General features: G+C 40.6%; 1 protein-coding gene across 2 annotated transcripts; it reads left to right on the forward strand.

The window, feature by feature from the left end:
• Positions 1–1,337: 1,337 nt before the first annotated feature.
• LOC136694776 (uncharacterized) lies at positions 1,338–14,986 on the forward strand. 2 transcript variants are annotated; one of them, XM_066668570.1, is made up of 6 exons: positions 1,338–1,449; positions 2,432–2,557; positions 7,962–8,030; positions 8,544–8,909; positions 9,107–9,157; positions 9,659–14,986. In XM_066668570.1, the coding sequence occupies exons 3-6, from the start codon at positions 7,976–7,978 to the stop codon at positions 9,799–9,801; spliced, it is 615 nt and encodes a 204-aa protein (XP_066524667.1). In that variant the 5' UTR covers positions 1,338–1,449; positions 2,432–2,557; positions 7,962–7,975; the 3' UTR covers positions 9,802–14,986. The 2 variants fall into 2 exon arrangements, with proteins under 2 accessions (XP_066524667.1, XP_066524668.1); XM_066668571.1 differs by lacking the exon at positions 1,338–1,449 and adding an exon at positions 2,223–2,304.
• The last annotated feature ends 303 nt before the right edge of the window (positions 14,987–15,289 follow it).

The raw sequence follows: 15,289 nt of genomic DNA on the forward strand, positions 1-15,289 counted from the left end.
TACACACGCCACAATGGCAGTGCCATCCAAAAATGTCTGCATGTGGCATATCTCAGTTTTACATAAAGTCTGAGGTGTAGAGCGTAAAGAGACATATTGAGAGTACAGTCCTCTGTGGTGCCCTGTGGTCCCCTGACATACTGAGGTCTGCCAGTGAGGTAGTCAGTGATCAGATGACCATGTGTGGGTCCACTTGCATCCTTGCTAACTTATCTCTTAGCAGGAAAGGGCTGTATGGTTTTAAAGGCACTGGAAAAGTAGAAAAACATTACTCTCACAGCACTACCACCCTTGTCCAGATGAGAGTGATTCCGATTTAGAAGGTAGATGATGGCATCCTCAACTCCCAACTTCTCCAAATATGCAAACTGCAGGGGATTCAATGCATGTCCAGTCTGGGGTCAGAGAAGGCTTAGGAGGAGTCACTGCTGCAGGGTCTTCATAACATGCAATGTTAATGTGACGGGCCTGAAGTCATTGGGGACACTGGTGCGCACCTTTCATAGGTATAAGGCATGATGTTTTCCAGAGTGTGGGGGCCCTCCCAAATTTCTGACTCAGGTTAAAAGTGTGCGGTAAAGATTCCCCCACCTCAGCAGCACAGGACTTCAGTAGTTTAGGACACACTTTGTCAGGTTCAGTTGCTCTCTTAGTGTCTCAGCTAACCTCCAACCTGATCCACAGTAAAGATATATGGAAGCAGCAAACCATTTTAAGATATGGACTGATATCTGTTGGTTGTATGGACTACTCATTCCAAATGACCATTTTATAAACCAGTGAACTTGACTCATGATTAAAAACAATGGAAAATTATGGGGCATTTGAATGCTATTTACTCAAAAACTATACAGTAAAATCACTCCATATTTTATAGGTACATAGTATGGCAAACACTGAACTGATATCTGTTGGTTGTATGGACTACTCATTCCAAATGACCGTTTTATAAAGCAGTAAACTTGACTCATGTTCAAAAACAATGGACAATTATGGGGACTTTGAAAGTCATTTACTCCAAAACTATACAATAAAATCACTTCATATTGCATAGGTACATAGTGTGGTACACTCTGAACTGATACCTGTTGTATAGACTACTTATAGAGTCATTATTAAAAACAATGGACAGTTATGGGGACTTCACTTGAATCACTTCATATTTTATAGGTACATAGAGTAGTAAACATTGAACTTACATCTGTTGGTTGTATTAAATACTTATTAGAAATGATCAATTTATAAACCGCTTAAATGCGGTTACTTTCTTTAAAATGAAGGGCTTACTTTCAGGTCTCCACGCGCATTGAGTATTACCGCTCTGTCACTAGTACACGCGCACTAATATCTTGCGTGCGGTCAGTTTAACCGTATTTTCTCAAACGGCGGTTGGCTTAACCGCAGTGATAAACACAGCGTAACATGTTTCTGGAGGAAAACACAGTGGTGGTGAGTTCTTTTTTACTTTGTTTTAGGGCTGTAATGATGTAGCAGAGTTGTTTCTTCTCAGGTGTCTTCACGTGTACTAAATTCTCACTTAGTTTCTCTCTGTTTCTGACTCTGGACTTTGTCGTTCTGGGTTTCGCAGTATTTCTTGGGCTTGGTCACGGCTTGTTTCTCTCTTTTTTTCTTTGCCCTTTTTATAGAAGAATTAAAATGGCTCACGTCTGTCTCTTGCGTACGTCCAGTAAAGAGCTGAAACTGGGTTTTCTGTACACGGATTTCTCAAAAAACTGGGGGAACTCGCTGCCTTCCTGGAAAAGACTGGGTAACGCTGTCTGTGGTGGTGGCGGGCAGGTGTAGCACAAAAAGACAGATATATATATAAAGAAAATAAAAGCGTTGTTTATTTGTAGAGCGAATAGAGAGAATACACCATACAACATTCATCACAAATATCCAGCTTAAATTAGAAAATAATAAACATTAATTAGAGTAATGTAATATGTAATAAATAGCCTTACTCAATAACGGAATATTTTTGTAGCATCTGAGCAGCAAAGCCCTTCCGAAAATGCTATTTTCATTTCAAATTATTTTAATGTAAATTTATTGCTCCTGTACAAAGGTAAATACGTTTACGTTTTTATCATATTTTACAAATTTTCAAACGTTATCTGATTTAAATTGGAATTAAATATGTTGTTTAAGTGAAGTGTTTTCTGTTAATTTACCTATAGCGTCTATTTAAGTAATATATAAATGATAAAGAAAGACGTTCGTAGATTATCACGTGCATTTGTTGTGAAATAACAAGCGTTAGGGAAACTCCTTGAGCCGAAGCGCTTCTGCTGTAAAATGGAGGTAGGTAGGAGGAACCTCCAAGAGTTAAGAATTAATGAACCTATCAGTAAATATATGTTTTAGTACATACATATATATATATATATGCAATGTTCTAACTCAGAATCATTAATGTCATCTTTTTTAGATAAGCTCTCACCTGCTTTGAAGCATGTCCAACAGGATGATGCACTAACATTGGAAGGTCCAATCACAGAGAATGAGCTAATAAATGCCATCAAGAACCTCCCTAATAACGAAAGTCCAGGCCCTGGTGAGTTCAACGCAGAGTTTTATAAAACATTCTTAGATGTTATTGCTTCGTATGTATAATGATACATTTGATAAAGGAATCCTTCCGCCTACTCTAAGTCCATGTCTGTCGATGCTAAAATTTGAGCTAAAATTTTAGCCCATAGACTTGGAGTACTGCCCAGCATTATTCACCCAGATAAAACTGGGCTTATTAAAGGACGACTTTCCTTTAATAACATTGGACGTGTACTTAATATTACACAGTATGCCCAGCTGGTCTTTGAAGGAGGGGAAGCTCAATTTTGGCCTACATCATAAAATGTGTCGGTTTATTTATACGTAAATTGTACCCTCCGTTCCTTTTTAAGAAAATGATCTGTGACCCTGTCGTACCAACAAGGCGTCTTTTCCAGGGACTTGACTAGTGTCCTCTCAGTGGCCAGCAGAGCTAGGCTGCTTAAACGACCTTGGCCCATGTGAAGCCTGTGCTCCCACGGATCTTTAAACCAGAGGATCGCTGATTCGCTCATTTCGTTGTCAATCAAAAAGGGATTCAGCCTCAGACAGATCATCCAATCATCATGCAGATGCTGAGCGTCCGGGCCAGCCGAGGCCAGCCCACTGCCCCATAGACTCCCAGAGACGCTGAGCGTCCGATGGGCGGGACAAAGCCCAGCATTTATCCAATCACTCGTCTCGTTTCGCTGCAATTCGCTGCTTCGCTATTGAACTCTGTGGACTGTTTAAAGCACTGTTAAACTGCGGGAATGATTGAGAGGAAAGCTGTGTCTTTACCAGTGATAAGAAGCTGATTCTGAACAAAAGTTGAGCGCGTTGTAGTGCATATTTATTCAATGACATGTACACACAACAGTATATATTTGATCACTTATTTTTTTACATTTTAGGGGAAGCTGAGCTTCCCTTGCAGTTTTAGAGCAATCACCACTGAATATGCCCAATATGTAAAAGAAGACACTATTCTGCTCGGGCTGGATGCAGAAAAAGCTTTTGACCGGGTGGAGTGGGGAAACATGTTTAATTTATTACATCATTATGGGTTCGGGGAAAGTTTTATAAGATGGATCCAGATATTATGCAAGAACCTGGTTGCTCACATTATAATCAATGGTCAGCGTTCTGACCCAATTTAATATAGGTAGAGGCACCAAGCAAGGTTGCCCCCTGGCACCCCTAATTTTTCTGTATTGTTATTGAACCATTAGCTGAAGCAATTAGATCTGACTCTAATATTTATGGTGTGTCTGTTAATGGATCTAATAATTGCTTATCACTTTATGCAGGTGATATAATATTATTTATTAATAAACCAAACATTTCTATACCGTGGCTGATTGAATTAATTACACATTTTGGAACCTTTTCAGGCTATAAGATTAACTTCTCTAAAAATATGTAGCAATGCCTGTTAGAGTGGGTCAAAACAATCCAATGAATATATTACCTTTCACTTGGAGCCCTGCTGCTCTATCGTATCTTGGCATTTGGATATTTGGATATTGGATATTTGGACCCTGTTTAGATAAATTGTTTGAGCAAAATATCCCCCCACTTATGCTTAAATTCAAAAATGACTTGCAACGATACACATGTCTAGACAATATAACTTTATTATCCGGGATTTTATATGGGCTGGAAGGAAGCCTAGATTTAAATTGGGGAAAATGCAACTCTCAGTAGACTTAGGTGGACTAGGGGTCCCTAATATACAGCTTTACAACTGGCCAGCTCATTTACATTCTATGAAACATTGGTTTACTAAAGACCCAGATTGTTTGTGGTTAGATATAGAGTCATATATATGCCGATCTATGCCACTAACATGTCTATTATCATTTGAAAAAGATGGATGGCGGAAACACATTGTTGAACACAAGATACTAATAAACACCTTATCGACTTGGACTAAGATTAAAACATATATTAAAAACAACAAACTTGGGAAAGTATTTGCTTCCCTATGTGGAAATCCAGAATTTCTTCCTGGTATTACTGACCCTGCGTTCAAACAGTGGGAACCCAGGGGGATATTATCTATAGGAGTCCTATGGCTTGGAAATCGCCTCATGTCTTTTGAAGAGCTAAGAAAAGAGCTAAATATCCCTCAACGTGATTTTTATTGATTCCTTCAAATCAGGAGTTATGTCAACTCAGTCATACCTCAGAATTATAGTTTAAATAAATTAGAAAAATGTACAAGCTATGATTGTAAACAAAAGCATTTGATTACTAAATGTTACAATATAAAGAAACCACGCTGAATACTAGCTCTAGCAGAATTGGATGGGAAATGGACTTTGACATGGCGATTTTGAATGACAAGTGGGAGGAAATACTAGCTCGTGTTCACTGTGGCCTAAGCTCTAACCAGTTTGCAGAAAGGCAGTTTAAGATTATCCATAGATTATTTATCACCCCTGAGAAAATGAAAAAGATGGACCCATTTAAGTCAGATCTATGTATTAAATGTCAAACAAATAGGGGCACATTTCTGCATTGCTTATGGACCTGTCTGTATATCAAAACGTTTTGGAAATAAATTTGTTTGGAAATTAAATGCTCACTGCATATATCAACATCACTTGACCTCTTAGGTCTAGTTTTGGGAGCGTCTGTTTTGGGACTCTCTTTCGATCAGGATTTATTGGTAATGGGCCTTATTGCTGTTGCAAGAAAGTGCATTATGGTCAACTGGACCTAGTGTAACTCAGTGGTACAAAACATTATACAATATACTCCCCCTCGAAAGATTAGCTTATTTACATGATAAAAAGATTAAGAAGTTCTATCAAGTATGGGGTATGTTTCACTCACACACTCACTCCTACGGACACATTTGAGTCGCCAATCCACCTACCAACGCGTGTTTTTGGACTGTGGGAGGAAACCGGAGGAAACCCATGCAGACACAGGGAGAACACACCACACACCTCACAGACAGTCACCTGGAGGAAACCCATGCAGACACGGGGAAAACACACCACACTCCTCACAGACAGTCACCCGGAGGAAACCCACGCAGACACGGGGAAAACACACCACACTCCTCACAGACAGTCACCCGGAGGAAACCCATGCAGACACAGGGAGAACACAACACACTCCTCACAGATTGTCACCCGGAGGAAACCCACACAGACACAGGGAGAACACACCACACTCCTCACAGACAGTCACCCGGAGGAAACCCACACAGACACAGAGAGAACACACCACACTCCTCACAGACAGTCACCCAGAGGAAACCCACACAGACACAGGGAGAACACACCACACTCCTCACAGACAGTCACCCAGAGGAAACCCACACAGACACAGGGAGAACACACCACACTCCTCACAGACAGTCACCCAGAGGAAACCCACAGAGAGACAGAGAGAACACACCACACTCCTCACAGACAGTCACCCAGAGGAAACCCACGCAAACACAGGGAGAACACACCGACAGTCATCCGTAGTGGGACTAGAACCCACAACCTGTGTAGGCTCTTACAAAGGGTGTCCATGGACATACCATTCAAATTTCCTGCTAAAAATTGATAGGCTGATGATATTAATAATTTCCCCGTATTGAGTTGTCCTTAATTTCCCCAAGTGTAGGCTTGCTCACAGAACCAGTATGCCAAACATCAACTTGATATGCCTTGTAGATGCTGAGATATTGCCAAAATATCTAGCTATTATAGCACCCCTATAATATTTCATGCACCAGCATATGCGTGCTACCTCAGAATCATGTCGTTGAAGCAATGTCTAAGAGTTCAACTGATTTCTGTAAAGGCTACAGGAGATACAAGGGTTAAAGTAAAACATGCTACTAATGGTACAGGTTAATTTGCATATGGTGGCCATCTTGATTGGAAAGTTCCTGATGTTTTTGATAATTATTGACCAGCATGCTCCTGAGAACATTTTGACATCAAACGTGAGGTATCACTGGGGATGAGGATTGGATCAAAAAACCAGGACTATTTAGAAAGATGCAAATTAGCTAAAAATCTAAGTGGGCGGAGCTTAATGTTTGTATTGACTGTTTTGATTTTTCAAGACAACAAATACAACAGTGCTCAGAACCCTAATTATGAAGTACAAGCTCAGAACTATAAAAATTTCAAATTTGTCTTCCCTTACCACTTGTCTTTCCCTCTCTTGAGGGTAAAACAAAATATTAGGGGATAAAGTATGATGTTCCCTCCCTTGACAAATACCAGAATCTCAACATGAGGAGATAAATCCTTAGGGATACAGTAACACAACACAACGGGTAAATAAGATATAAATATAAAAATTATTTTAGTCCCACAGTGTGTAAATTCAAATTGTTACAGCAGCAAAGGGACAGTAAATTACTCAGTTAAAAAAAGTAGTTATTACTGTAAACATAAATAACACAAATAAAACAGACTCGTACAAAACAACAACGGTGGAATGTCCAACAAACAGGAAGTGACAAAGGAACTTAAATACACAAGACAGACAAGGGACACCTGGAACAGACAACGAGGAGGCAGGATTACAAATGAGACCACGAGGAGGAGAAACAAAGGCAGGACTAGGGCAGAGACATGAACAATAACAAACAAAGAGCCATGTGCTAAGTGCACATGGTGGGAACAACAGACACAGGACAGGGCCAGGGCGTCACATTAAAACATCAAACGGGAAAAGAAAATGAAATTAAGTATAGTAATACACACATGAGAGGGAATTAAAATAATTGAAATTGCGGAATAAAAAGAGTTTCCGTTGTAAAATGAATCCATAAACACACGAAAAGATAAATGTTTTGTATCTGGACTTAGAAGCATTTACAGTTAGGGCACATTCAGCGTCATCTTACGGTTTGTTCCAGACATAACAACTAAACGCATCTAACCTAGTCTAAGCTCTGAGCTCAAATGATCTGAGCGACCAAATCGGTCCATGTTCTCTACACACATCAGAGATGTATTCTGGGGCTGATCAATTGAGTGGTTTGTAAACAGCAGCTCTTGGAGTGTCTTCCGTAACAGAGTGGAAGCCAGTGTAAATATTTTAGAATTACTGTAATGACTGGATAGCATCGTAAAGATTTTGGAAATGATGGTGATGCTTTTGATGTGGCTGATGAAGCTAGCCTATTAGAACTTTGATTCTGACTCTAATTTTGTCTCTGAGTGAAATTTTATGGAGATAAGAATGCAAGTATGCAGAGTAACAGAGACTACAGCCTGTAATTGTAGAATTACTAAGTGCTCTTGTGTGGTCTTTTGAACTGAGAGAATGGACAGTGACTGTAGATACAAAGATGTGGTCATAATGTTATGGCTGTTTGGTGTATATTATATATTACTTTGTCATATTATTATATTATTCTTTTTAGAAAAAATGTCATTGTGGCTTTTCTGACTTTTTTTCAGTGACTCATCCAGTGATGAACATGAAGAGCTACCTTTGGGTTTTCATCCTGTCACTCATCACATGCACAGGTAAAACTAGTTCCTATTCTTTATTCCAGGTGGTTGTTAACGTGCCAGCAAGTGGTTACTCTGCTGTTGCAGTTAAATGCCCTACAGTTGCTTTGCAGTGGCTATGTGTTACACATGACTGACAAATATTTGTTTGGCTGTTCTTTGGTGGTTGTTCTCTGGCAGTTGTTGAGATCGCAATAGCCGACTGTCCTTTTATTCCAGGCAGTTACGGAGACAACCTAGCATGTGATTACTATGATCTTAAGTAGTTGCTTAGGGTATTATGTATTTTTTATTATACCAGCAAGTTTCTAAGATATTGTCAGTACGTTCTGGTGTGGTGTTGTTGGGTGATACATCCCAATGTCCATTTAGGGTACAGTAGCAACCACTCAGCAACTCCCTAGCAACCACGCAGCAACTCCCTAGCAACCATCAGCAATTACATAACAACCACCTGGTAAGATTAATTTACGATCTAGCAATCGCTTCAAATTGCCTAAGCTTTATCTTATCTTATATTTTTCCCAGGTTTTGTATCTGCACAAAGTCAAATTAAGATATCTGCCACAGTGGGTTCCTTGACTCTTTTACCATGTGACTGTAGAAATTTATCCAAAGCACAATCATCCAGTGAAAGTCCACATGTGCAGTGGCGCACCAATTCTGAGACAGTGTTTGAGAGACAGGGAGAGAAGCTGTATCAGGCTGAGGGGTATGAAGGTCGTGTGGACGTTCCAGAAGATCAACTGCTGAAGGGGAACTGTTCTCTGGTGTTGAAGGACGTTAGAGCTGAGGACGCAGGGGTCTATGAAAGTTTCCTGGTGGTGAAACGAAGCAAGAGAGACCTCGCACCTAAACATGTCTTCCTTCACCGTGTGGAACTCTCTGTTGATGGTGAGGAGACCATCAACAGAGCATGAGCATGATTTCTACAGTTAAACAGAGAAAGATTCATGATTTCATTGAATTTGACTTAAAGCTTAAATATTTGAGGCTCTTGTCCTAGCTAATGTATTTATTCTTCTTATTACAATGATACACCTGACCATGAACAAGGAGCTCATTGTTTCACTTTTCACTGTTTTTCACAGCTCCCGAGACTCCCAACAATGAAAGCAGTGATTCAGGAAGTAAGTCAAGAAGTAAGTCAGTACATTACTCATTTATTTCATTGCTAATGTAATTAGGCCACAACAAGGGAGCATTTTATACAGGTTACTATAAGAGTTAACATTGTTCTTGACCCCACCTTGTAAAGACATGTATTTACAAACATTTGAGAACGTGAAAAATATAGATTTTTGACTTATTTAACACAGAGCAGCATAATACTTTATAAATTTGTCTGTGTTGGGGAACCAGCTTTCTCCATGTTCACTAAAAGCTGATTATAAAATGAAGCTACTCTATCACTGACATCATCTGAGATACACCCTGTGTGTGTGTGTGTGTGTGTGTGTGTGTGTGTGTAATATTCATATTTACCAAGCCATCCAGAACCATCCCCATCCCCAAATCATCGTAGTCAAGGCATAAATAAACCACCCTTGAAAGTGTGCTAGTCCATCACTGTGTACTCAGTGACCTCCTACATCTGTATCAAAGAACTGAACATCACTTTTAAACCATCTTTGTTTCTGTAGGTCATACAGGAGTGATCATCGCTGTCTTTGTCATCGTCGCAGTTGTCCTCGTCCTCCTTTCACTCGGACTCTGGAAATTTAAAGCACGGACTTACTTTGCTAATGAGGCCCAAGGAAGATATTCATCCCCTCAATCGGACTGATGTGCAAAGCACTCTGCTACCTCTACTATACCCTTAATAATGACATAATTTATGGGTTCTTCCAGTGGTGGATTTAGGCGTGGGACACATGGACAGCTGCCCAGAGCAGCATCAGGTAGGGGGCGGCACGCAATGATGGAGAAAAACCCACAAAATATTAGATTTTTGTGCTGCACATCACGTTACTAAATGATCATAGCTCAGTTACTAATTTTGAAGCGGGTGCCCTGTCTTCATGTCGTTCTCATGTAGCCTCCCTGGTGTTGTCTTCTTTGCTGTCAGTTCCACCATGCGTTTTATTAACATTATAACAGCACCAGGACTCACTTTGCCCCTTGATTTTGACAAACACTAGAAGAGAGGGGGAGGGGGATGTGAATCCTGTCTCTACACTGAGGCCCGGTGCAGAGGGGAGCAGGTGAATATATCAGATGAATCTGCTACTAATAGCAGTCTTCTATATGCACTAAAACAAGTAAAACTAGGCAGTGACACTATGACATGCTACCAAATAAACCGCAGTTTTTTTTGTAATGCACTAGTAATATATAGTAATGTTTATTCATTCATTCATTATCTGTAACCGCTTATCCAGTTCAGGGTGGCAGTAGGTCCAGAGCCTACCTGGAATCATTGGGCGCAAGGCGGTGTGTGCTTTTTGGACTGTGGGAGGAAACCGGAGCACCCGGAGGAAACCCACGCGGACAACACACCAACTCCTCACAAACAGTCACCCGGTGCGGGAATCGAACCCACAACCTCCAGGCCCCTGGAGCTGTGTGACTGCGACACTATCTGCTGCACCACCGTGCCACCCCTTATATAGTAATTAATTCATTCATTCATTACCGCTTATCCAATTCAGGGTCACGGTGGGTCCAGACCCTACCTGGAATCATTGGACACAAGGTGGGAATACACCCTGGAGGGGGTGCCAGTCCTTCACAGGACAACACAGACACACATTCACTTTATATAGTAATGTATTTAATATAAATAATGTATTTACTCTACTGTACATATTTACAGTTTTCTTCAATGACATGTGTAGCCTCTATCAGGAATATTAGGGTTCACCCAGAGCATCACACAAGCTAGAACCGCCACTGGGTTCTTCAGTCAAGACCATTGTTCTAAACAGACCCATGAGCACCCAACATTTATTGTATGATTTAATGGATATTTTTTTTTATTGTGAAAAGATTCCTCAGATCCATGAATAATACACGAGTACATAATCATTTATAGCACATTACCCAGGACCCAGACTAAGTCTTTAAAGCAAAGCATGTGGGAGATGGCTGTAAGAGCACAATGTTTAATGATGATGTGTGAAGGTCTTTCTGTTGTAAAAAGCTCCCCAAACTCAAGAAAAAGTTCAGCTATTGCACAAAGTGGCGTTCTATCTCAGGCAGATAACTGTGGACTGGGGCAGTTGTTCAGGACAGGAATCATGATGTTATTCAGGCTACACACTCTCAGCTACTGTATATGTATGAATGTTATTACTGTGGGTTTTACATGTGTACATTTAAGCCCATAAAATATATTCTCTGTAAATGCCCACTTAGTTAGGGCGGCGCGGTGGTGCAGCAGGTAGTGCCGCAGTCACACAGCTCAAGTGACCTGGAGGTTGTGGGTTCTAGTCCCGCTTCGGGTGACTGTCTGTGAAGAGTGTGGTGTGTTCTCCCTGTGTCTGCGTTGGTTTCCTCCGGGTGACTGTCTGTGAGGAGTGTGGTGTGTTCTCCCTGTGTCTGCGTGGGTTTCCTCCGGGTGACTGTCTGTGAAGAGTGTGGTGTGTTCTCCGTGTCTGCGTGGGTTTCCTCTGGGTGACTGTCTGTGAGGAGTGTGGTGTGTTCTCTCTGTGTCTGCGTGGGTTTCCTCTGGGTGACTGTCTGTGAAGAGTGTGGTGTGTTCTCCGTGTCTGCGTGGGTTTCCTCTGGGTGACTGTCTGTGAGGAGTGTGCTGTGTTCTCCCTGTGTCTGCATGGGTTTCCTCCAGGTGACTGTCTGTGAGGAGTGGTGTGTTCTCCCTGTGTCTGCGCGAGTTTCCCCCGGGTGACTGTCTGTGAGGAGTGTAGTGTGTTCTCCCTGTGTCTGCGACAGTCACCCGGAGTGGGACTCGCGCAGACACAGGGAGAACACACCACTCTGTGAAAACAAAATCTATTTGATATATTTACATATATAACATTACAGAATGACTTGTGTTTGTGAGATGTGCTCACTCAGTGACCCGTGCTGGGTTTATGCACATATCTGGCTGCAGTGGACTCTGACTGACCCCCTCCCAGCACAGCTCCCCGTTTATTGTCCTCTGAACTTCAGTGTGTTTTTCAAACTGGTCAAAATATATATTCCTTACACTTTCATATTTGGGACATTTCAGTAGGAAGTGCATGTCTGTCTCACAGTGACCACACACTCTGTCCTCTCTGGGAACCTGCTGGTATTGTGGTCAGGAAGCATTTCAGGTTGAGGTGAGGTGTATTTTGGTGAGTCGTTGAGGGTTGGTGCAATGTTCTGAGCCTCAGGGCAGAGGAAGTGGTGCTAACAGGCCCAGTTCATTTGGATCCTTAGTCTAGGGACATATGGGATCTCCTCATGAATGTGTTCGTTGGACCTCCTGAACCCTCAACAACTCCAGCACCTGCTCTTCAATCAGCCCAGGCCCCTGCCTCCATGAGCGTCAATGCAGTACTGCTTGCTGTTCCGCAGCGGCCCCAGCTTCTGTTCCTGCGACTCTGGCTCCTGCCGCTTCTGTTCCAGTAATGCGTTTAGGAGTGGGCTTCTCTCAAAGTCTTGCTAAAGGTCAAATGGCTGTTTTTGTTTTGTTCTAGTCTCCGCCCCTAGCCCCGCCTTTGTCCTACCCTCGTCATTCTTCACGGGTGTTCCTTTATATACACCCCCTTGTTCTCAGCGCTTGTTCGTCTGAAAAAATACAAGAATAAAGTTATTACAATTGTATTTAGCTGCATTAATTATCACGAGTAACATTGACTCACTTGAGATAAAGAAACACTGATGCTGACCATTAGCAACTGATGATGATTACTCGTCAGATGGAGAATATCACATGAAATTACTCACATGAAGTGTAGTGAAACAGGAAATACATTAGTGGAAAAATCTTCTAGCAGCAAGATGGGAAATATATAGAACCCTCCGTATAAACGAGAAGTGCAAAACCTTGCTTTAGTTATTACTTAAAGCAACTACGTAGGTATTTTTAAATATATAAAAATAAAACTTAAACATTCAACAGAATCACTATTTGTACCAGTGTTATTCAGTATAATTATGTAGTTTCACAGCTCTACAAATTTATCTTCAGCTTGCTCTGAGCTGCAAGGGCGGGTCATATCTGAGAATCATTGACAGTCGCATTGCCATGGCAACAAACACAACAGCATCAACTGGGGAACATTAGTGAGAGTCCAGCCTGGGTTCGGCTACAAATATGTAGTCCCTGATCTTTAGAATAAACACACACACCCACCCACACACACACACTTTCACTGGCCCAGTACATCTAATGCTGTCTGGAGGAATTATACCTTTCATCATTTGTAGAAGCTTAAATAAAAAAGATTAAAACAAATGATAAAATCATTCAACCAAAGAAAAATATCAAGCAGAAAAACATTCCTGAGCCTCTCAGAAAGATGAGACAATTGAAATAAAATAAAAAAAAAATGTCTTGAACAGTATATGGTGATGTATTTGATCTAGGAGAACATGCTCTGTCCAAACCTGGTGTAAGAGACAAGGATGCATGTGCAAGAAGGTTTACTTTATTAAACAATTAAGGCAAATATAAACAGAAATAAAAACAACCACAACTGTTCTCCCTATCTTCTCAGGGAAAGATCATATTAAACTGTACCACAAAGGTACACTGAAGATATTTACACAAGCCAATTTATAAAAGGGATAGGTGAACAAAACAAACACCACTAAAACAAACAATGAGAGGACATAAAGGCAATTGATCAGATTTGTACAAAACAAAACCATCACAAAGCATAAGCTAAAAATAAACAAGCAGCACACAAAATGTACATTCAAAGGTGAAGATGAGAACAAAATCAAAAGAGAGGCATGTGCTAAGAAGCATGACACACAATGAGGAAACATGGGATGACTGTTAATGAGGAAAAGTTCAGTTCTGATAGAGTACAAGTACAAGGCCTTAAACAAGGCACTGAAACCACAACTGCTGCCCACCACTGAGTGTGTGTTCACAGCCCCTAGTGCACTTGTGTGTGTGTGTGTGTGTGTACTGCCACAGATAGGATAAATGCGGAAGACACATTTTGTTACACATTGTACAATGACAAATAAAAACAACAGGGAAAAAATGCAGTCTGTACATATAGTTCTTTAAAAATGTTAGAGTCCTAGGGAAGTCTAACTTAAGTTTGTATAATCTCCATAATCAAGCACAGAACAAAATGTGATGCTTCAGCTGCATGAGTTTGACATCACCATGCACTACCCCAAGATGGGACCAGGACTGGGCTGTGGAGCGTCTGGACTGTGGCCCAACATTACTGCAATGCGTTGGAGTGATGTCATTTAAAGCATTAAGCCAAAGTTATGTTACCTCCCTATTGTTTATATGCAACCCTTTCCCCAGTAGAGTACAAACTTCCTGCAGCAAATGCCTGAAGAACAATGGATGAGCAGATGCCTTTCAAAAGAGAAACAAGTGAATAATTTCAGCAAGAAGTGGTGAAAAATGTATTTTAAATGTGACTGCACACATTTTATAGATCTTTCTGGAAATATAAATGTGATTCTTCATCAGGAAGAACTGAAAAGTAACAAAATTATTGCTTTCATAAATATTGTGCAAATATATTACAGTGGGGAACACACAATGGTTTTGTGAGAGAAAATATTAAAGGGCAATATCAGCTACTAGCTGCAGCTCTGCAACCTGCGCGCTCTGTGCATTTTACATTAACCAAGGCGGATGTTTATAACTCCGGATAAGGTTAAGTCAGGAGCTGGGAGAAATGTCAGTTACAAAATTTGAATTTGCAAATTAAAAGTACATGGAACTGAAAGTGGAAATTGTACTGACAAGAAGATCATTTCCATTCAGGAAAAACAGGACATGATTATAAAAATAGAGACAAAGACACAGGGAAAGAAGGAAAGGAAGAAGTCTATATATTGAACTATGCCTTATACATTGATTCCAATAAAAGTGATCGAGCAGATGCTGTCTTTTTGTGATTTTGTTACTGCATTATGGACAAGTCCATTTTACATAGCTTTCTTTACAGAAGCAATTAAAACACTAATATTTGTGTGGCAGCTATGAGTGGTAGCTTCTATTTTTTAACACAATTTCAATAAATAAATCCCTCTTTCATTCACAGAGACTGATTGTAATAAATCAGAGACTAATATCAGAAATATACAATGTTATAAACAGTAATAGAACAGTACATTAAAACCTTTGGCAAAAGAGAAAAACA

The sequence above is a fragment of the Hoplias malabaricus genome, chromosome 4, assembly GCF_029633855.1.
Source record: "Hoplias malabaricus isolate fHopMal1 chromosome 4, fHopMal1.hap1, whole genome shotgun sequence".
Lineage (NCBI taxonomy): Eukaryota > Metazoa > Chordata > Actinopteri > Characiformes > Erythrinidae > Hoplias > Hoplias malabaricus.